The 25,130-nt window shown below is 30.6% G+C and overlaps 1 protein-coding gene across 2 annotated transcripts; it reads right to left on the bottom strand.

Annotated features, from left to right (window-relative positions):
• LOC148626271 (cyclin-dependent kinase-like 1) lies at positions 1-23,331 on the bottom strand. 2 transcript variants are annotated; one of them, XM_088570139.1, is made up of 9 exons: positions 22,778-23,331; positions 12,838-12,959; positions 11,953-12,025; positions 8,762-8,852; positions 5,719-5,919; positions 4,567-4,649; positions 3,970-4,026; positions 3,327-3,470; positions 1-1,786 (listed from the first exon to the last, which is right to left on the bottom strand). In XM_088570139.1, the coding sequence occupies exons 1-9, from the start codon at positions 22,943-22,945 to the stop codon at positions 1,634-1,636; spliced, it is 1,092 nt and encodes a 363-aa protein (XP_088426265.1). In that variant the 5' UTR covers positions 22,946-23,331; the 3' UTR covers positions 1-1,633. The 2 variants fall into 2 exon arrangements, with proteins under 2 accessions (XP_088426265.1, XP_088426264.1); XM_088570138.1 differs by having other exon boundaries at positions 1,489-1,786; positions 3,315-3,470.
• Between the last annotated feature and the right edge of the window lie 1,799 nt (positions 23,332-25,130).

Raw genomic sequence — 25,130 nt, forward strand, 5'->3', positions numbered from 1 at the left:
TTCACTAAACTAGATTATTAGCTATACAAATATATAGTAGGCAACCACAGTGTTACATATATGTCACGAGACAGTATTAAATTAAACCATTATTACCTTTAAAGACAGTTGTTTACATAATGTATACTTTTTACTACAGAGAAACTACATTATAGATTTTGAAACTATTTCACAAAAATTTCAAAAGCTTGTAATCTTACAAGAGGAATTATATTTAATTTGTTGACAACTCACTGATTTAGATGTTCACTTCAAAACATTTCATCATAGAGTTTTTAAGAATTATGGTATTGAAGCCAAAAAAACATTTTTTAAATTGAGGCCACAATTCGTAAGGTTTTACTAATTTTACATTACTTCAAGAAAGATTCTAATAAGCATCCATAAAAGAAATCATTCAATGTCATAAAATAAAGTATTTTGATACAACTTGTCTTAGAAGGTAATTTTACAAGCAAGGTTAACAAACAACTCACTAAAACAAGATACATTTACACATTATATAAACATATAAACACTTAGTACACATTTCTATATATTGGTAACACTTCAAAGTGTTTAGCACTGGGTACAAAAACAGAATTCCTGACAATTAAACCCAAACAATGAATCCTAATTATAGAATATTTGTGCAAACAACAAGGAATGGGTAAATATAGTCAAGTTATATTTACAGGGATAGTTCACATCAACAAAACTTTTTTGATACATTTCTATGAATGTAAATGGGTCAGATAAGGTCGTCCATTTATACACTTATAAACATTTGTCTATCTTAACTGTCAACTGAGACAATGTCATCAAGAGTCTTCAACGTTTTAACAGCACTATCTGACTCACTTACATGTATAAATGAGAAAAATGACTTGACAGAAAGCCCAGCTCCAAATTTTACATGGGATATTCTAATTCTCTTGGTACATGTATTCTTCTTTGTAAAAGTAGTTATTTTATTTTTACCATTAAGCGAAAAAAATAGCGTTCATCCTTGCTACCACTCAGTTGTATCATATACATATACCCAAATACACAAAATCTTCTACACTTCTATCTAGCCTGATTAGTTACAGCAAGAAAATCTAATTACTACGATTAATTTTGACATATATGGTGGTTGCCTAGCAATAAAAAAACCAGTCCTGAAATTTTACATTACCACAATGTAGATGAAACGTCATGGTTTACTGATCAAAATAATTACCAGTATAAGACTAAATGTTAACAGAAACAAAATAAATCAAATTTGTACTGAAAATTCTGCAAATTACTTATTTAAAAATTCAACTTTTTAAAATCAAATTTATAAATAACCTTCACTCAATGCAAAAGCCTCAATTTTCTTTCTGAAGAAATCCAATTAATTTTGAAGTACAATATTTCAAATAAGGTAATCCATGACATTTCATCTACTTTACAACATTCATAAAATACTCTACAACATTTCCTTTATATATCAAACATTCAAAATAGGGTAATTGTTCCAGGACATTTAATAACACAACCAAGCAAAAGTTCAAACACTGGTGTGCAAACACCAGATGTCATCCTCCCATGTAGAAAATGGCCTCCAGGGTCAGTCAAGCGATGATAGTGGTCAATTACCATCAAACCTTCTAACCCCTTGACCGAGGAGTCAGATGTTCGGTAGATGGTGATCATAGTGCGGCTTTGGTTTTTTAGGTCCTGCAAAATAGGACTTAGTGGGAGGGTTCATCGAGGGAGTTGGGGATGAGGTAGTGTTATGATGCAGTTGTGGCAGTTGACTGTACAAATGATGATAATTCCCCTAAAAGAAAACAAAACAATGACAAACATTAAATATTGTTTTCAATATCTAAGTATCAATTTTCAATTGTTAAAGGAGACATGACAGTAACTGATTTACATTTAATCAAAAAATGCACTATATTTTATTCCATTCAAAATTCATTATTTCTTAATAGAATGAATATCACTTAATTCAGTTTAATTAACAGTAATACTTTCTAATATAATATATATCAGTAATCCATTAGTTTTCAATGAACAATCTTACTTCTTTTAAGTTATTTTACTTATAAAATAAAAAGGACACACAAGATGCAAGGGTGAATGTGATGTGTTTGAAAGCAAATAGTAATACTTTTCAACATTTTCAAAATTCACAACTAGAGTCAAGAAAAACATGTCTGGTTTTAAGCATCTTAGAATTATCCATTAAGTCAAAGCAAAACTTTTACACATTTAACTTGACTGCTAGCACTGTAAACTTTGTCATCATGTATGCATTTCAAGTCAACTTCTCCATTCAAAAAGCTTAATTCTCTTGCTATCACAAAAAAACCTCAACAATACTTCCTAATAAACAAGGCAATTTTCTAAAGGTGTATAATACACAGGCAAAATTATTTCACATGATTTTCACATGATTTTCACCTGAATTGAGCAAATAAACTAAGTGACAGAGTTCACGTGAAATTCGGGTGAATGGAGCCTTCATGTGAAATTCATATGAAAAGTTCACATGAAATTCGTGTTTAGTGAATTTCACATAAAATTCATGTTAATTTCAAGTGAATTTCACATGAATTTCATGTGAAGCTCAATTAACATGAATTTCACGTGAAAAATATTTGTCTGTGTAAAGTAAATTCTTAATGTTCTCTGTAGTTATCAGCACTTATAAATATAAAAAAAAAACAAATAACATAAGGTGAGGTCTGTTTGTAAATGAATAGAGTAGTGTAAAATAACATAAAATATAAAGCTGTGATGAATATAAATGTAGACCTGTTGTACAGATTTTGTCACCTTAATTTGGACATAGTTTCTGATGAAAAGTTCTCAAATTCAGTAGTTCATTAACAAAGTGAGTTCCATCTAGTTAAAGCAGTGTTTGGTTAAAACAGGTTCTAAATGTATCGAAACTGACATAATAAACGACAAATTGTAAAGTATATTAAATGGTTTAAGCCCCCCACCCCCCCAAAAAAAAAATATAAGACCAAAGCCCATAATAACCTAGGAATAAAATTCAGTATAATGTTGATGAGCTGAAACAATGCTTGCTGTCCATCTTAAGGTTCTGGGCACATATTTATAAAACAAATACTAAAGTCTAACATTTTCTGTATTTTAAGTAAAGAAATAACAAGGAAAAAAATTAGTCCAAAGGCAGCTAATTTCATAAACATTTGCCCAGAAAAGTAAGGAATACACATACATACTTGTGTGAGAAATATAAAAAAAAATGCCACACAGTGTACTGCTGTCTCTTCAAGCACGTAAAACCACAAGAAAGTAGCACACATCCTACCGTATCGGTGGCATCTTACCGTTTCACTTACGTGTGTACTCGTGCGCGACGGGTTTTTATTACGCTTTGGTCTAGTGCTGGCTGCATCTAGAGCATCTCTATTAGCATCCATGTACGGATGTTCCAACAACTGCTGACAATTCCAACGATTGACAGGGTCCATATGCAAACAGCACTGCAAATATGTATGATAAATGTGTATTCAATATCATATCTTTCTTTTATTTATTAAGATTGTAAGAATATAACAATTGCCTCCTTGGGATTCAGTTTCTTTTAATTCTACATACTAAATTTTTAGTTTTTGATTTTATTTTTACCAAAACAATATTTAATGTGTATTTTTTTACCCAAAAAAACCATAATTGCTTCTCCTGATGTTGTTAATTTCGTGAAAAATAAGAAGTTATACATGATTTCTCATGAAATTGTTTTATGAAATAAACAGCATAAAATAGAACAGTACTGTGGGTATCACTGAAATATAAATATATTCATGAAAAGCTACTTAAATCCTTAACAGTGAAACTTAACAACAAATTTTTCATCGTTAGCATATCTTAAACATTTAAAATCATAAACATTGAACAATATCAGAATAATATTGCAATTTATCAACTTAAGAGTACTATTTTAGAAACTTGTTTTTAAAGAAATTAAGTGATATTTGTTACCTTCATGAAATGCAAGGCATTATTTGATATGTTAGGGAATCTCTCCTCTAGAGGTACCTACAATAGATAATTATAAAACTTGAATCTTTCTTTTTCATGTATTAAGGCTATTTGCATTAACAGACTAATTCATAATTTTTAAGAAGTGTAGAAGTATGACCTGTGCATCTACATATACATTTAGAACTACTATAATAACAGCATATACTTGTATACATATATACATTGTACATATATATAGCCCTATACATGTATGTATAATCAATCACATATTAATCTTCACTTGTAATTATTTACATGCAGTACTATATACTTGTAATTGCACATAAAGAAAAAACCTATTATCATAATTTATGATTTTTTCTGTTAAATCTGATGTCTTTCTTTTGGTTATAATTACATATCTCTTCAGTAATCAGTTGAAATAACAACTTAAATGTATTTTGGTTTTTTCTGTACTTAACAATTGTGTTTTGTACAACAATTATTGACTTGATAAGTTCTAAAGCATTATAAAAGTTTTAAAAAAGGAATTAAAATGAATGAGACAGATTTCTTAATAAGATATAATAAAAAAAAAAACAAAAAAAAACATACCACTCTGTCTGGTTCAGGGATAGTCAGACCCCTGAAAAAACTGTTGTTCGAGAAAATTTCTTGATGGCGAGGTAATAAATCACCTAAAAAATTAAAACTTCATGACATAATACATGTAGTGATAAACCAAAATGATTTGACAATCTTGTAAAAATGACAGTTTGAGTACAGGCCTACCTAAGTACCATGTTAACTAGAAATACTGTCAGCAAGCTCACTAAGAGAATACCCCCACTCCTAATGGACTTCTAAAAATGTAAGACACATGTTGGATTATATCCTTTTTGAGTAATCCCATAATAATTATATTCCTTCATGAACATCTAACCTTCCTACAAAATTTCATCAAAATCCCTTAAGCAGTTTGGGAAGTTGTCCTTACAAAAAATAAGGACAGATGGATGGACAGACAGACAGGGATATTACTATATGGGGTGGGGGTGACAAGTGAAACTCTTAAACACAAATATTTTTCAGTCAGTAATACCAATTAAAGGTGTGTCATAGCTTGGGAAAGTAATGAAATTAGACAAAAGTTAAGTTAAAAAATATTTCCTAATTTTTAAAAACTTTAGATCACTTTATAACCATTCATTTATTCTTAACTTTCCCAACCTGCTTCAATGGACTTCATTATTTTTATCATTTGTTCTCAATTCACTTATGGAACAAACTTGATGTATCTACACTATAAAGAAAGTTCACAAAATATATATGGACTTGTCACTATCTACATAACAAACCTATATTCCAAGATAGGTAATTAGGCACAATAATTTCAATCAGTTTGATGCTAAAGAGTCTTACTAACATATTTTTATAAGAAAATAATGATTTCTATCAAAACCATTAAACATATCATTTTAAAAGTTTTAAACTGTGCAATGACATCCTGTATTTCTTTAAATTGGATTCATTTTTGAAAATTTGAATTCCAGAACATTTCATTTTAGGTATAATCTACTGTTGAGTTATTTTCTGTTTATTGCATCCCATTTAAATTTTGTCTTAACTACTAGATGGAATAACAAATTTGCATTTAATAAGAACTTTCATTCAAAATTTGAAAAAAATTACACCAATAGTGACACAAAAATGAAACTAGATACTGATCTAATCAGATTTTGCATAAACTATTAGTTATATATGTACCTAGAGTTTTCCTGATCAAATACAACTGATCTACATCTGATTTACCAGGCCACAATGCTTGGCCTGTAAGACATTCTGCAAATACACAACCAATGGCCCAAATATCAACTGGAGGTCCATATTGAGTATCCCCAACCAATAGTTCTGGGGCCCTGTACCATCTTGTAGCTACATAGTCTGTATACTCATCACCAGGACCAGCTGAAAGCGAAAAAAAAATTATAATTACAATGACTTACATAATCAATAATCTATGTACTTGGAAGTAGCTTGTAAAAGCCTGCCATGAAAGTGTCTTATAGAGGTACTAAAGGCTTAAGAAAAATCTATGCAACCAAAGTAACTTGCATGAGAATAAAAATATATATATAAATATACCAAATTATACCCCATACAATCCTGGAAAACATACACTTAACATACATGAAACCAATTAATACCACATACAATCTGCAAAATATAAACTTTGGAAAACATAAATTTACCAACCAAATTATACCACCAATCACCTTTCCGAAATAGAAATTTATGGGAAACATACACCAAACATACATGAAACCAGTTAATACCACATACAACCTGGAAAATATAAACTTTGGGAAACATAAATTGTCCAACTATGAAACCAAATTTTACCACCAATCACCTTTAATATAAACTTATTGTCGATCATGAAACCATGCCCTCTTAACCATTAAGTTGCAATAAACATTCAAATCAGCCATATTAAGAACATGAATTGTGAAGGAATCCTTAACAGACATTCTGACTATTGACAGATTATTGAAGCATTGACAATATGAACTTAAATGACTTTTCTTTGTTCTGTTATTCATACCACTTATATTATTTCATAAATCTTGTAATTTTGAAGAGCTCTTGAAACTTCAAAACGTATCAAAATTTTCATAAATGGCATATTAAATGATTTCAAAACTAATCTCTAAACAAATATTCAGGAGACACAAGCACTTATGAAGTATGTTTTAAAATTCTTCAATGTAATTTCATATATCTATGTATGCCATTTCATTCAACCAGTGTTACAGATATCTAATATCTATCATCGCATTCTAAAAAGGTCATGAACATCAAGATTAAGTAGAAAGATTGACAGCATTTCTTCAACACATTCCCAAGACAAAGTATGTTGCCTCAAGATAAAATTAAGATCCATGGATATAGGAAACTTTGTTTGTTTAGGTTTAAACAAACATTAAAAATCCACAGATAAAAACTCCTTTTTTTAAATGGTAGCTGTAATAAAAATTTTGTTCTTTCACACAATGGTATTGAAAACAATAGGATCAAAGGAGAGGAATTTTAAAAACTGACAGTTTGTCTTTTGTTGACTTAGTGCACTACAAACAATGCCATAGCTTGTTATTAGACACCAAAGAAACTTTCAAGGATACCCCTATTGTATATTTTCTTACTTAAGTTCACCAAGCATTTTATGCACAATTAATGACTCCCATAAACATTTTTGTACTGACTTTATTCATTTGCAACTGGTTTAAACTTATGTATTTATTTTCTGTCCCATAACAAAATCTGTCAAGAAAGAGATTCCCCCATGTAGCAACATTCATACTGTACAACTATTTCTCAATACTGCAAATTGCATAAATATTCTATTTGCATCTTTGTCGGTTATTCTGTGTCATACCTACTGGTACTTTTTTTTAATTTATCACGTGCATACCAATTTTGAATACATACACATGATCATATGTGATATGCAGTACCAGTAAACAACCATGTTTTTTTTTCTGTCCCTTGCCAAGAGGCTTTACTGATCTTTTGTGGATAGGTAGACTTAAGGTTGCATTGACACAGAATTGAACCTTTTTTGCATGCTCATTTAATGACCAAATAATTACTCAAGCATTTGTTGTAAAAATTAGAAATTAAAACAGCAACTTTAAATAGAATGTCTCAATGATATACCCTAAGTGTTAGTATTTCTATTCTCATAAAGGCAATTTATGCCAAAATAATTGCTTTTACCGTCTTAACCATGTCATTTGTTTGCAATGAGAACTAGGATCAAACAGAAATTCTCAAGGTTATAAAATATTAGTTATTTCAGTATTTATGTCCCCAAAAGCATTTTATTCACAATTAATAAACCTTATACCTGAGGATTTTTTCTTTGCGATAAGAATAAAGATCAATTTTAAGTTATGAAATAATTTCTTCGTAATGAATATCATCCTAGCCTTTATCAGAAACGTTGTATGATATTTTCCTACAATTTTTTCGTAATCAAGTAACACATCAAAGAAGGGAAGTGTCTCTCAATGTTTAAATCAAAAACATACTTTCTTTACAGCCTTTTTTTATGACATTTTCCTTTATAAGATTTTAATATTCTTCCATAATGGAACTAAAATTGCAGTTTTATCTTCTTCTAAACACTGTGCTGTGAACGTAACTATGTGATAAATAATTATTTCCCAAAGGGGCTTGGATCATAAAAGATGCAAACTAGAATGTAGCCAAATGTGCATCAAATGGATACTATTGTGCTTACTTTTTTTTTTGCTTTTCTGTAGGTCATCAAACAAAAAAAACATAAGGGTTATACTCAGTTTAAAACAAATTCTGCCATAAATTTTATTTTGTCAAAACAATATTGACATATATTCACAGTATATGTACATAAAATATGTGACTAATTGTCTCAACAAATTATCTGCTATGATGATAATACTTGCAACATCTTCATTTTCAAGTCACAAATCTTACTGCAAAAATAGTAATTATCTTCCAAGTTTACAGTAATTGGGGTTTGTAGAAAGAGTAATCAAAGGAACCAAGATTCCATCAAAAGCATGTAATCTTGAGATACAGACTAGACATGGAAAACAAACACACAAAAAAGAACATAAAATAACCAAAATAATACATACAAAGTTACTAAAGTAAATGAGCAACTCGGACTCCACTAAAAACTTGGGAACATGAACCAGGTGCATCGCTATGGTCAAGAAACACCCGACGAGTTAGAAAGTATACTTTTTTAATGAATTCTACTTACTTAGAACTCTGGCAAAGCCAAAATCACATAGTTTGACTGTTCCTTGTCTAGATATCAAGATATTTTCAGGCTTTACATCTCTATGGATACACTGAAAAAAAAAATAACAACAAATGTTCTATATTAAAGAAAACATGTTTTCAAATAGAGTTAATACTTGTTCATCTAATGTACAAGTAATTTCATCAAAACATCCTGGCTGAATGCTCTCGTCCCCTTGAGGTTACCTTCATGTAGCATTAAAATGAATGTTTACATTTTGAAACTCGACAACTGAATAAATATACTGACATTATACTTTTTTAAATCTAGAAGTTTAAGTACTTAATCTTTGCAGAAATGAGAAAGTGCTGGTACTACTGTACCTACAGAAAAAAGCTGTGGATTTAAAAATGGTAACTGTACCCTCACATTAGCTTCTATCTGTATGGTCATATGCATTGTAGATTCCACATGACTGAAATTCTCCTTATTTACAAAAAAGCAATAAGACTGTATATTCATTTGACTCTCACCATAATGCACATTTCTTGCAAAACTTTAAAAAAAAATAACTGTTACTATTGCAATGCACAAACTGAACTCAACTATTAAGTAATTGCAATTAATTTTTTTTACAATCTTAAATGAGCATTAGTTATACAATTTATGTTAAATAATTTTTAAAGAATCATTCGGCACGTTGTGAAAGAATTTATAAGATATCACAACTAAACTAATAAGAAATCATGTTGAAATCATTTTATGAGCAGTTAGACAATATTATGTAATGGCCTCTTTAATATATCATTCTCAAGAAATATTGAACTGTGCAAATGAAAACAGTAGCTTGACATTTTAGAACTGTTTAAAGTTTCTATAAATTATTTTACATTTTAATAAAATTAAAATCTTATTCAACAGCAAGAGACTTAAAAAAATAAATTTCACCAAGCAATATGTTTCATTTTTTACCTTAAAAGTCTTTACTTTTTAAGTTTAGGTTAGAATTACTGTGATGATTGAAATCACTAAAATTACTAATAGTTATGCAATTCTTCTCATATTAAAATACAATTGTTAACACAAAGATAATATCTTCACATATCTTCTATCATGAAAAACAACAAATCATTTTTTCTCTCTATCTCAATTTAAAATAGGGTTAAAGTTCTACGACAAAAGGTTCTATTTTCTGCCTCATTTACTTAACACTTGTAAATTTCCTAATAATACATTTAACTTGAAATAAATAAATCTTCCTTCACTTTGACATCAAAGAAGTCTTTAAAATTCACCAATAACAATCCTATCATCAGCTCTCTATGCTACTTGTGTGTACAAGCAAGTTCATGTTCGGAAACTCAAAAGATTGATAATAACATATGAATGCAATCTCTTACCCTAACAAAAATAAGGAGCACCAAAAAGTCACTTAGAAACACTTATTTTTCACCTCGCTAAGTCAACAGAAATACACATACCAACTTGCCTCTACAATTTCCCTGTCTTCAAACATTTTACCTCAAAATTTCCTAAATAACCTAGATAATTATTTCAATGAACAAATCAATTTTAATCATTTTATTTTTTTAAATCTTGTTTTGTTTTCTCATATAAATTTAACTCTTACAACATTATAAATACACTAGGTGCACAGAACTGCTGTTAATTATGATATCCACTTAGGCATGTTCATGTCTAATGCTATAGGTTTTATCACGTAACAGAAATATGGACCACACAACGAATGAAAATCTAAACAAACAAACAAGACAAATATCCAGGCAGTGAAATTATACCCCTCTTATAACCGAATCATATCATTTAATTTTCATTTTAACAATCAACGATCTCCTAGATACTTAGACTTATCACACTTCCGTTATTACATTTTAATTTACATATATCTAGAAAAACCTAGCAACAAGCTTGATATTTTAACCAACAACCTGAGATGAAACATTTTTAGACACAAGCATACTAAAATTTTGTTCAAAAGTAAACAGTATTCTAGGATTCCACTATTCCGTCACAAGAGGAAAATGCAAATTTGGTGTCAGAAAGTGGAATATTATGCCCCACATTCCCTTTGGCAAGTAGGAAGCTCGAATCTTTTAAAGGATTTGTTAAGTTTAGAAAGCAAACTTAAAGTATGGGAAAGTTAACCTTCTGTGGAAACCTAAAATTTAGAAAAATTCTAGAACACTTTGAGTCAGTTAACTAATATTTCAGTTCATATAATGAAAAGTTTCATATTTTATTTCACTGAAACAGGAAACAGCAAAAAGTATTAATCATGTAATATGTGCCATTTGAAGTATCAACTTTGTCCAAGATAAAGAATTTACATTATTAAAACATAGGTTATAAATTAAATTTTATTCTTAGTCATGAAGGTCAATTTAACCAGATCCAGTTTCACTGACTTCTAGAAAAAAAATATATAATTCATGTGAATAAAGTTTACTGTATAGGAGATACATGTATATCAACAGCATGTTTTAACAAGTTATTTAACAAAAGGGTTTAAATTAAGATAATTGTACCTGCTTTATTGCATATCATAGAATCATAATTGGTGCATACATGCAATTTAAGACTTATTTTCTACCAATGTAGAGAAGTGCATGTTGATAAAGCAGAATTTCTGAAGTACACAGTGTCACATGTTAAATGTTGACTTTTCATGTAACCTGCTCTTAACATGCTTCTAAACCATTAAAATACACCAGAACAACCATAAGTTCAATGTACATGTGATATATCTTGATTTTATCTAACGTCTAATGGGTTTTACATGTCATAAATTAAAACTTTCAATTGTAATCAAAATGTACATGTAACTAACAAAAAAAATCTGGTACTTGAGCACCTCAATACATAAAGGGCTCCATGTGACATAAATTTTATACTTAGTAGAAAATTGCTTTACTTTTGTTCCAGAAGCAAAAATCAAAGATAACCTTCTGAATAAAAATTATGTAACTGAAAAGTCTAAGTCAATTCCAGACCATAGGAACAAGTCCATAAAACAAAGATGGCCTCAAACAAATAAATAGGCCTACATACTTCTTTGTATCTATTAAAACCTTGGACCTTTTATCATACTAGTTGGCTCTTACTAGTTTGATTACGTTTTCACTTGTAGTATGGTTCACATGGTTGATTTAAAGGATATCATCATAAAACACCTCTGATAACCAACTTACATTGTGTTGATGGCAGAACTTAATAGCTTGTATAGTTTGGAAAATGATCTTTTTGGTAAAATGTTCTGGAACCCTACAACAGAACAAAAGTATATATATAAGATTAACAAAACAAATACATGTAGTTAATTTAAGTAGCACTCCAGATAAGAATCATGCAAAATGTGATTCATGGTTGGAAAGCCTACATATTTCTATTTTTTTAGATATTTTATTAAACAGAAATTTACATTTGGCTTTTCATTTAACCATTGTTATTAGGAGATAAAAATTGTATAGAGTGTACCGTAGAATTCAAAATTAAGGGAGATAACTCTATAAATGACACTAAAATACAATCGTAACTGTTGAATTTTCAATGTGAATTATCTCCTATGAGCATACATATTGGAATGAATAATTATACATTTCATCATATAGACTATATAAAGCAACTTAATAAAAAAAATAAAATGTGTAGCCTTTTGGGGGTGTATCACATATTACTGAATTTGTATGATTCTAACAAAGACTACTATTGAAGTATTTGTCTAGCAATACAATAAAATACCTGGTGTAAGTGTTTTAATCATAGTAGATTTTCTCACTATCTAATCTTAATTTTAAAATAATTAATCAAGTCGGCAAAACAGGAATGATATTTGGAATCACAAAATAGGTTATAATTTTGATTTGTTTTCAGTATTTGAAAAAAAAGTATCAGTAACACAATTCTAAATGTATATTTTTGCAAGTCCAATTTACAGCTACAGAACTTTTGCAGAAAGCAAGTTCTTGTACTCATACAAAATCATAAACATGTAATAAGGTGACAACTTGTTTTGTTCACAGTTGTTTGTAATTTCAAAATGTCCTGGTTAAATTTTGTACCTTGAACAAACTTACCCTCTTGGATTTCTGTCCAGTTCTGTTAGCACCGTGTGATCAACATATTCAAACACTAAATGAAGCTTCTTCTTCCGCCGAAAAACTTCAATTAAGTTCACCAAATTCTGATGTTTCAATTGCTGAAAAAGACAAGCATAATTTGGAGAAAACAGCAATTTCAAGTATTTTTTTTTACAGTTCAAGTAAAACAAAAAATAATATAACAGTAAACTAGAAAAAGGGACTTTTGATGCTTCAAATTATGAACCATAGCTTAAATACATATCTTTTGAATGTACTTTAAGCACATCCTTAAATACATGAACAAAGTTCCTGTACTATTCTCTGTAAATCAAGCAGTGGGTGAATCATGATGGAAAAAAACACACAAGTCTTTCCATGACATCTTACTCCAAATGTTATCTGAAATGCAGAAATGGCATTCATTTCCTTTTTAGTGTTGGTAATTCCAGGTATGAATTATATGACAAGAGCATTACAAAGAGCATTTTCCTCATCAAAACTCATTTTTCCCCTGTCATACTATTGTAATATTGAACTTGCTTTTCTGCATCCTCTGACACATCCAAGACAAACACACTGTTTAATTAAAACTTCATCATAACCTTTTAACCTTTAACAATAGTTTTACTTCATTCCTTTCTATTACAGATGTGTTCAGATGGTCTAAAATACCCATTATGAGATTCTTCCCCATCCATACATGTAGGTCTAAATTAAATATTGTAGACCACCATGATCACCTCTATAACACCATGACCTTTGACCTTTACTCTCTCTCACTTACTCTTTACAGAACACATGTAGGTTAATTCTGACAATTCACTATATAATCTGTATACATTGTACCTTCATGTACATGTACTTGTGATGAATGTTTTATTTTTTTCTTCAATTAAACCCTACTATAAAAGTTTTTGATAAGGAATTAGACTAATTCTAATATGATTTTAGGCTTACCCTATGAGGAATGAAACTATTTGTACTCGAATTATATTTAATTTTACTGACAATGCACCATCATATAATTATGTCACTGATGTCTCAACCAACAGAATATGACAGACTTCCTACATGTATAACCAGGAGTGTAGTATAAAGTCCCTGCTATTACACATAATGTGTGTCAGTCTGTGTTCAGACAATCATATCCTAACTGCATATGTTTCGTTATTTCCGACAGAGACTCATTCATGTTTTGACAGGAACTACATATGTAGGACATTGCCGACATTTTGTCCCTATACATATGTAGGATATTGCCGACATTCTGTCCCTATATATATGTAGGACATTGCCAACATTCTGTTTCTATACATATTTAGGACACTGCCAACATTCTGTCTCTACGACACACTGTAAAGCTATTGTACACAAAAGAACGTCAGAATTATATCAGGAATTTACCACATGAAATGATGAATAATTCATTATATCATCTTCTATCCAATTTGCTCATATTCCTATTTGAGTCATTTATTATTAAACTTGAAAGTAATAAATTAAATTTTTCAATCAATTACCATAAAACTGTTTCATGCCATTTAATAAATATACATGTACATTATCTGACGTTTACTCTACCTGTTAGGTGCTGAACTTGAGTACAGTGACTCAAGGCTAATAACGGACAATTGTTATAATTATTTTAACATACAATGTACCTATTCTTTCTCCATTAATGGGATAAAAAAAATAACAAACCTCGTAAAAAAATACAGTACTGAACTAATACAATTTAATTCTTAGTTGAAAAATTCACAATTTTGGACATCAATTTTAATTGGACTATCATAGCATGTCCATATTGTTAATAATGGTGCTATTAATTTTCTGTTTGTGTTGTAATTCATATTTATAGCTTATCAACACATCTATTCCCAAGCCAAATCCATGACACAGTTCATAAAGTAGAGTTCTTCATTGGTTCTAGCTTTAGTATCACTAGCTCCAAGGTTGAGAAGTTTAGTCTAAAGAGACATTTAAGCCAGTGATCCTTAAAATCTTTTGAGACCAACCTACATACAAAATGTACTGAATGTACCAGTACCATAATATGTACGGTACATCTCTGTACCAATATTTTGTTATTTTTTTTATAAATTAATTAAGTAATGTACCTTAAAAATCCAAAATATATTTCATGTCCATGTAAAATTAATAGATTTGAAAAACAAATTTTATTTAAAATGCATTTTTTCATCTTTCCTTATAGGGGAACTTTTTGATAAGGTCCATCTATGCTTGAGCTTGCTGATAAACATTTTTCATGTAGGGCATTTATTATATCATAATTTTAGTATGAAACTTTAGATGTACCTATACATGTATTTTATGGAATAAATATTTGTCAGACATTTAAACACTGAAACATTGTACATGTACACTTAATACTGTAGCCTATGTCAACAGCAACTATTCATATACCCTGATACAAGTTAACACTGATTACTGTGGAAGTACTATTGTTCGTAGGGTACCAATTTTCATGGTTTTCATGGGTAGGCCAAACCACTAAATTTGCTTCCTAATGAAAAGGAAATTTTCATAGATGTGTTAACTGAAAATCTCGAAACCATGAATTCAAGAATCCACGAACTTGTGTTTCTTCCCTAATCCACAAAAATTGGTATCCACGAATTAAAGCACTTTCATAGTAGATTATTAGACCAGAATAAAAATAAATTCCTAGATTCTCATTCACACCTGACCCGATTTTTAATGCCTGTCCCATTTTTTTTTACATTTTTTTATTTTCAAAATGCAATTTGATATGTATTCCCTGACTCAAATTTCCTGAAAATATCCTGAGTCTTGTCCAGACCTTTATTATAATAATCATTATTTAGTAACTTCTGGTTTGTAAATCATAGTTTTTTGCAGCTATTCCTTCGAAAAAACATGACAAATTGATGACATGTCATATTATTATGGCTTTAACAGGGTAACATGATTGACTGAACTTGCACTGTATTCAATATCATCCTATTAACTTCCATCTGGACAACTTAATTTTTCATATATATCAATACAATGTTTATTTCTATCATGAAACTTGAATTAAGTGCTTTTGGGCAACTCCAGCATTGGACTTCCAATGACTTATTTTTTCTTGATAACTACCCGGTAGTCAAACATGGGAACATTTTTATCTTGGTCAGTTGAAATTCCATCCTGCTATACTAAAGGACAATGGTATATTAATAAGTGCCTTGAGATCCAAATGTTTGTTTTTCCTATGTGTAACTAAAGGCATGAACATTTTTTATTTGTTAAAATGTATATTGATTAAGTTAAAATATTAATGTTTTCAGAGAATCTAAAACATGTAATATAAGACAGAAAAGCAATGAAGTATCAAATTTATGTGTCAAAATGCTGGTCGTTTCCTGCTGTTTCTGAAAAATGTATTTATTGAACAAATAACAATTGAGAAAGATAAACAAAATGTTCTAACTTACAACTTGCCAGAATAAAATGAATTAAACTCTCGTTTACTGATCTAACATTCAGACATTGTATTGAGTTAGTTGTTTTAAGGGTCATCAATTTTAAAAATACTTTGAAAGACAGGAAAATTGGGGAAAAAAACTCATTTGTGTCATCAAAAAAAAGAAGACGGACTATCTTGTTGACACAAGCTTAACTATTGGTACACCTGCTAAAAACTTGCTACAAACTGAGATATTTTTTAATTTATCATGTCAATGCACCTGTCCAAACCCAAAGCACCTGTGAGAAAAACTTTGCATTATGTGAATCAGCCCTACCAAAAACAGTTTAGTCTTTTGTGTTTGGCAGATTTTATTTTTATAACCAGTTAACCCAATAGGCAACTAAGATATTTCAAGGAGAACTCAGTTGATCCATCGACTTATGTTCAGTACAAGCACAAAATACTGCCAAAAGTACAGATTTATTTGCCACATATATTCAAAAAGATTCGGTTTTTTCAAATTTACTGTTTTATAACAGGTAATATTGAACTGAACCCGAAGGCCATAAAAACAAACATGAAAATGAAAAATAAACCATTATCTGATTTTTTTTCTGTCTACACTAAAATACCCCCTTGTATGTTGACAAAGTAAGAAATAAATGATCCCTTTGTGATTATTCTTAGATGTATAAACACTGTTAGCAAAATGATAAATCAACAGGCAAAAGTCTTAAAGAAAATAGCCTATTCAACTAAGTACAAATAAGTTTCTGTTCTTTACCAACATAGAAGACATTCCAAATATCTATTTTCAGATTAAATAGACTGATTTTTAAATTGATAAATGGTTAAAGGAGTGCTTGGTGCAATTATTCAAATATATTTTAAATTATAAACAAAAAATCATATTTCAAAACATTTTTTCCTCATCTGATCAATTTTTTTTCACATTATGCGTCTTTTAATTTCATTGCTTGAATTATCAAATTACAAAGATAAAACTTCAGTATTTTTTATTACATCACAGTAAAGATTTTTAATGTTATAATACAGTTTCTAATTAACTTCGTCACCTAAAAAGATGAAATCAAACTAAAAGAAAAAATCATAAAACATTATTATATATTAAACAAGCCATTACTGGCTTCTACTCTGGAATGTCATTAGATACCTCAAACTTGGAACATTTTCTAAAAGAAAAAGTAGGAAATTTGAAATGAATTAAAAGTGATTCAAAAGATGATTGAACATTTTTACAATTGTAAAAGTACATGCACATCTACAAACATCATGTACATGTACATTTATCTAATATTCATACAAATGCTCTTAAATGGTATTCACAACACTGTTTTTTTCGCTAATGTTTTGATGACTTCTTTATAACTTTTGATACAGTAAATATGTATGATATCCAAAGTTCCAGTTAAACATCAAAATGAACCACCATAGAAATAACAGTTAGTGTGCAAGTGAAGTTCTTATTCAAGTTAATTATTATGCTGCACTTACTCTTTGGCAAGTAGAAAAGTCTTTATTTGCAGCTTTCTGACAGAAAACTAAAATTTTCAAAAATCCAAGAACCCCGAAGCATCAGTCAAAACTGAAAAAAAAAGTACTGCGCTAATGGGGAAGGGTTTGGACATGTTTCATGTATTGTACATGTTGAAGTAATCAAGGGGACCAAGGTTCTAGCAGAAATCACACAGTAATCAAGGGAACCAAGGTTATAGCGGTAATCAAAAGAATGTAATCCAGGGACAAAGACCAGACATGGAAAACAGACATACACAACAAAGAACACAAAGTAACTAAATCATAAATACAAAGTAACAAAAGCAAATCAACAACTCGGACTCCACTAAAAACTGGGAACATGGACAACATGCACCAGTAGGGTAATTGTCCTCTTCTTTTCTAGAAACACCTGCCGAGTTGTTCATAAAAAGTCAAGTCCGGGGTAGACGAAAGAGGAAAGGAAAACTATGACACATTGAACAAATCAGTTTTCATGGTGCAAATGGATACACCGTAAAGTGCATGTACCTTTATAAAGAAACTGACCTTAAGAAATTTAATTTCCCTCCTAGCTATCTTTTTTATCATACTATCATCCAAGTCAAAGCTTCGAAATTTTTTCACAGCCACCATTTCTCCCGATGATTTATTTCTACACTTATAAACGACACCATAAGAACCCTCGGCGATTATTCCAAGTTTTTCATATTTATCTACATGTTCTGGACTAGAATAATATCCATCTTTGTTAAATCGTTTCGCATAATGCACATACATATTTTTCACTTGAAAATGGAAAAGATACAAACATGAAATACCATGATACCTTGTAAATACCAAACAGAGAAAGCACCTATGGAATTAGTACCATGACGATACAGTGTACAAAATAGTTGTATTTTTAAGCATTAATCAACATGCAAAACTAATGCAACATTTATTAAAAAAAATTATAAACTAGTGCACACCTGATACACATACATTGTATTATTATTAAGCAATTCATGAAAAAATAGGAAAGCCTACTAAAACAGTTAAAAATGCTAAAATCAACCCTATTACAGTGCTCCAGCTATGGCAGCTAGCCTTTTCTGCTCTTCACATGAATTTGAAAAAAAGAAATATGTGTACATGAACATGTCACTGTCTTTTTTTCATGTACATTTAAATACATTACATGTATGTTGTACATTATACAAATGTAACATACATGTACAAAACTGCACATGGCAGTCTATATAGTTTATTTTCAGCTATACATGTGAATGTACAAGTATTTTGTCAAGTCACAAATGAGTGCCAAAAAATGCACAAATTATGCCCTTAATTTTTTTTGTATATAAGTACATGTATTGTAATGCATTCTATTTTCTAGTCTCGTTAAGTACACTGTTTATACATTGTACATGTACAAATGTAATTACTTCAGCATGATTGTGTTTGCACTCCAGCTGATATAATATTTTAAACCTTGTTGTTTCTTATTAATTGTTTGTTAAAATTTCTTACTTCAATTTTTCAACTTATACATTTGTAGGTGTAAAAAAAAATAGAGATTCCCCAAGGAAAATGATATTATCCAATGAAACTTTAGTTACATGAATTAATACTTATGTGTATGGAATAAATTACAGACTTTTTCAAACCTTAATTTTAGGTCAAACTTGGGCCACATTCCCAAAGAGAAATATGCTTCTAATTTCCCAGATTTGTACATGATTAAAATGGAGATTTGTGAGAAGTACAAGATCTACTCTCCACTCTATTGTATCAAATCTGTCATCCAGAGTTCACTTCATTGACTTAAATACTATGGAAACAGTACTGATTCTCATGTGGATTTTAATTAGCAATTATTTATAAAACACTATAAAAATTCTTGCCTTCACAAAAGATTATTTCCCAAAACTGCAAATTTCACTAATTTTCCCAATGGGCCCAGTCCCCTTCCCAAATACAGAAGGAAAATTGCTTACATTTTAGTAAGACATTGATACCTGACATAGCAGCTTAGCCTACATAGTATGCAAACAGCTACTACATGTACATACAGCTCTATACCCTTATACTCAGTGAACATTGATTTTTGCCAATTTAAGAAACTGATATTAATTTAAGTAGACATGATTTTTCAAGGAACAAAAGGGGAAATTGAGAAAATCATAAATAAAAAAGATACAGTTGTAGTATTACTAATGTTACTGTAACAAAATAACTAATACTATTACCGGTAAATTACATGAAGTAAAATCTAGGCACATACAAATGTACATTTGTAATTACAATGTATATGCAACACTTTCCCTTTTATATTCTAACAGTCTAACTGTTTGATCAAGTTACCCTTCTTTCTTCAGAGAAGGCCCCATGCAGGTCCGGGTGTCAAAAGAATAGGCCTGCAGCAGCCCTAAGCCTGTCGTAAAAGGCGACTAAATAGTGCTCAGAACCTTAGCCGGGGGCTAGGGCACTCTGCCCACACAGAAACAGGGTTGTGTGCCCCAGGTGGTGGAATGGGGTACCCCTGGTATGTTACATGCTGGGGTTGTCGGGCTATAATACGGAAAACCTGACCGCAAACCATAGTGATGCACCGTGTTGGGAAAGATGCCACGTTTCTCGCACGTTAAAGAACCCTACTGTGGTATTCTCCCGGAGTAGGAACCATAGGGCTCCGCCACAGGAGGCTAAATTGCCCGACCCTACCCACCTCTCCCTATTTCCAGTGGCAATCAAAATTTCTCAACCCCGTTGTCCTTGTGTCCCATCCCATTTTTCATTTGATCATCATTTCATGTTCATATTATCATCCACTTCATGTTCATCGCCTGAATATAGCTGAAATATTGCTGCTCGGGCGTTAAACCCAAACAAACAAACATCTTCAGAGAAGTACTTACTATTCCTGCTAAAAAATTATTTTAAATGTGTACATTTGTATATGCACTGTGAAGAATGCAGAAACATCAAAAGTGTTGACAGTAGTGTACTTGTACCAGGGCTCACGCTACTGGGCGTTTTGGGAAAAATAGTCACCCTGGAGTTGCTCATTTCGCCCTCAGACAACACCAAAAGCGAAGTGAATTCACCCTGTCATTTTCAGAATCGCCCATGATTGGGATTATACTCTGTCTAGATCTTTTAGCGTTATTTTGACCAGAGTTATCTCTCTTCCGATAACAATTCAAACAAAAATGGTGTCTGTTCGAGAAAATAAATTGTAAAAAAATTTTGAAATCTATTGAATTAAAGGTCACAAGCAAGTATTTTAATCAGCTCTTTGTTTCAAACGGTTAAGACAGGATACGGAACAAACATTCTTCACTTCAGCTTATGATAATTCATGTTTAATTGTTTACATTTCGTTACCAAACGTGCAAATTTGTCGTGCGGGTTCAATTGATAATTCGGTAGGAAACCCGAAGAGTTTCTTTTAATCTTCATATTTCATAACAGAACAATAAATTCTCCATTTCGACAGAACATTTCCTAAGCTTGTACTGACCGCTACAATACACTGTATGTGTCAATAAAGTTTCAGTCTTGATTTGTCAGTATTAAATTTTTAACATGATTATTGATACTCTTAATCAACTTATATCAAGAGACTGGATATTTTGAACATGAAATTATTATGGATCAAGTGGGATCAGAAAAAAAACAACAAAATGAAAATTCCAACAGAACGCTACTGCCAGAAATTTTCTACTCCAGTGCTGCTAAAAGACAAAATCAATAGAACAATGCTTTGGAAAAAGCTTTGCTTTGCTCAATCATTTATTACTTTTGCTGTCATAAATTTGGTAAGGGGTTGAGGTACAGATTAGAAATTCAATTTCATAAACAAATGATATAGTCAATCATTCTGTCAGCAGGCTGATTTCAATTTGCCCAAAATGTTTAATTACTTGCATATGTAGCTTAAAGAAAAATCAACATTTATATAAAAAAAAAAAATGAATGTATGGAAATGCTTGCTTATATTGTGTGCATGTAAGTATTATAAAACACATAATTTCAAAAACCATTGGTAAATGATGCATTTACACATTCACTGCTCCCTAGTGTCTTTCTGAAAGAGTGGCTCTCCCTAATTTTCTCAAGTAGCTTGAGACCTGTTGTACACACGCAAGTTTCTCTTGCAATTTTTGTTTAGGTGAATGGGTATGGTCTACAATATGTAACCCGTACCCACACCAACTTTTCCCCATACCCAAATAATGTTTTGCTAAAATATTCATTCTTACAGTATGTTAAGAACTGAAAATCACATGACATGTGGAAAAGTCAGCTTCAATACATTTTTAATCAAGAAAATGATGTATATTTTTTTCTAATATTTCTTGTTTGATCGGTTTTCTGAAGTCAAAAGGTCTAAAATGTGTAACTGGAAGTTACCATACCAAACTAATTATTGACTATTTCTCACTTTCCTATACAAATTTTGAAGTTTTATAAAATCATAGAGGTTAAAACTTCACTTTAAGACTTCGGGTAAAGTTTTGAAAGATTTGATATTATTTTAAAAAAGAAGTGGTTGAGTTTGAATTCCGTAGTGTACCTAGCATCAATCCCCATGCCAGCAAAGAATGGATACGATCTTATCCAGAATGAAACGTCTCATAAACAGAGTCTGATGCGATTTTAATTTTAAATATGATTAAATCTAGCCTAACCATCATATCATTTTGTAAATATGTACCAACTTTCAGATGGAAATATCATGTATTAATGAAGAAATTGACAAAATAGTATTTGGGTACAGGTATGGGGTTACACAATTTAGACCATACCAAATGAATGGTCTCTTCTTACGACATGATGCATTTTCCTACAATTCTCATTCTTACATACTGTGGGTTAACTAAATGCTTCGAGGGCATTTAAGTAAATGTACATCTCAGATTATTTTTTATTATCTTTTAATTAGTCCATAGTATACCAAAAATGTATGTCCTTGCCAACATATTAAAATAAACAAACCTTCAACATTCTTATTTCTCTCATTGCTATCTTCTTAATCAGATTGTCATCTTCTGATTCCAGGAACTTTTTAATAGCAACAAGTGCTCCTGTTTCTCTATTCCGACACTTGAACACAACACCATACGATCCTTCGCCAATCTTGCTAATTTTTTCATACTTCTCCATATTGTCATAGAGAACACTGTGTTTTATATGCAAATCACAGGCGTGTAAATGTGACTAGAAAAAAGGGACTGATCCAAAGGGACACTTTTTCAGCTCGCGGCTGAAATTTATAATCGCAGAGAGTATGTATTTAGTGTAAAATTAAATGCATACAAGTGTGTTTACCAGATACCAAACAAATATTCTCGCACTGAATAGTCAAATATGAATATACGATTTATAGCAACACAAATCCCTATGAGCAGAAGTTAGAAAGCCTATCCGTTGAAGCTCTTCCAGCCATTCTAATATACACTAGGTTACAATGTCGTTGTCATTTTCTTCTAGTCATTTTTTCATCGTATTCTTTATCCATTATGAAATGTAGAAACGTCGCCATGTTGGTTCTTTTTTTTTGGGGCCACTGTAATAAATTCATGCGCTGGTTAGTAAAATCTATTTTTTTGTCGTTATATGTGATAGATTTTCGATCAAATCATTTTTATGAATTTTTTTTCCTTTTACAATGCATATTAGAATATGTTTGATTCAAAGGAATAGCTTTAAATAAATGGAAATGACGAACTACTTTTTATAAACGTTCTCTGTGAATCGGCATTGTTTTGGAGCAGAGGTTATGACCATAGCAACCTATTCACGTGATCAAACATGTCAAAAGAGCACCTGCTACTATCTTGTTTTGAAGGAAACATGATTGATATGCAGGATATTTGCATACCAAACGTGTCCTTCCTTGATTTTATTGACAAAATTCTATTTCTCCTGTTGCCATGATCGAAAGGTTGATTTTAATAAATTAAAGCTTTTTTTTTTTTGAACTATCGAGAATATTCATTGGAATTCTCAATTAAATTCAAAAAGTTTTAAATTATATATCTATTTGGATGACTTTTTTAAATTTGTAAATCAAGATCAAATTGGAAAAGTGCGCTTTTATTTGTGTCGCTTAGTTTTTTTACCTAAGGTAAAATAAGAAAAAAAAAGTAAAGATTCAAAAACAGCTAGATTTTTTTAAAATCTTAAATTATTAACATTTTAAGTGTATTTGAAAAAACTTTTTTTCAAGAACAGCCAATTTGGGTCAAATACGACAAGTACAATATTTCATCCAAGCTCTCCGAAATGTGAACGTTTGTTGTTGCTCTTATTATATACAATACAGCACAAAAGTTTTATTTAATTAACGTTGATATTATAAAACAGTACAACATAAGCTCCTAAGAGCTATTAAAATCGACATACATGCTCTATAATAAATAACATTTACATCACAAGTATAATACATGGCATCTCTCTAGTCCTTTTCATGCAACATACATACATGTAAATCATTAGTTAACATATATATAGGGCAAATAGTAGCAAACGCAAATAAGATTAAAATGGAAGAGCTGCACAATAAATAGTCAACAATGTAAAAGCATATAAAGCAAAGCTGTTACGAATAGCAAGCACAACAATGACATGGCCTGCCCTTCCACGATTCTTAAATTGGGTAAAAGAGGATTCTCTGCGAAAATGATCTGACATGTCATTCCAAGTATTTAAAGGAATTTAACCCATACCTTAATGTTCTGACGTTGGGTACTTTTGCTGTGTTCTGATATCTGAAATAATATTTATTTTCTTTTATTTCAATTATGTCATGTACATGCAGATATACCGGGCTCTGTCTATTTATTATCTTGAAAGTTTCAGCTGCAATATATTTCTAATTCTTCTTACTTTCAGTGATGGCATTTTCGGTTTTAACAATCTTTAAAGCTCCTCATAAGTGCTAATATAGACGTTATAGATGAATTTAAGAGCCCTTTCTTGTTTTTTTCACCTTTTTATTAGCATTAACCTCACTACAAAAGTTAAAAAGTGCCAGGACAATAATTAATGTTGGACAAAATAAAATTTAACCTTCCTAATTCATTTAAGTGTTTCCCTATCCTTTTTAAAACATTTAACTGTTTAGAAGCCTTTTTGCAAATGTTGGCTGTTTGAGTATCAAGTTTTGTTGTTGTTTTTTTGTTTTTTTGTTACATGGATTGTTTTATGCGTTTTTGTTTCAAATAAAATCAATCTATTGCAAATAATTTTCAGTCGATTTACAAGTCAAGATCTCGAGGTCAAGCAGTCAAGATGTATGCACATGGTCAGTACCATCTCCTTGACCCCGACCGATTACATACTATAC

The sequence above is a fragment of the Perna viridis genome, chromosome 2 (genome assembly GCF_037379345.1).
Source record: "Perna viridis isolate PV_CMFRI_1.1 ecotype Kerala chromosome 2, ASM3737934v1, whole genome shotgun sequence".
Taxonomy (NCBI): Eukaryota; Metazoa; Mollusca; class Bivalvia; order Mytilida; family Mytilidae; genus Perna; species Perna viridis.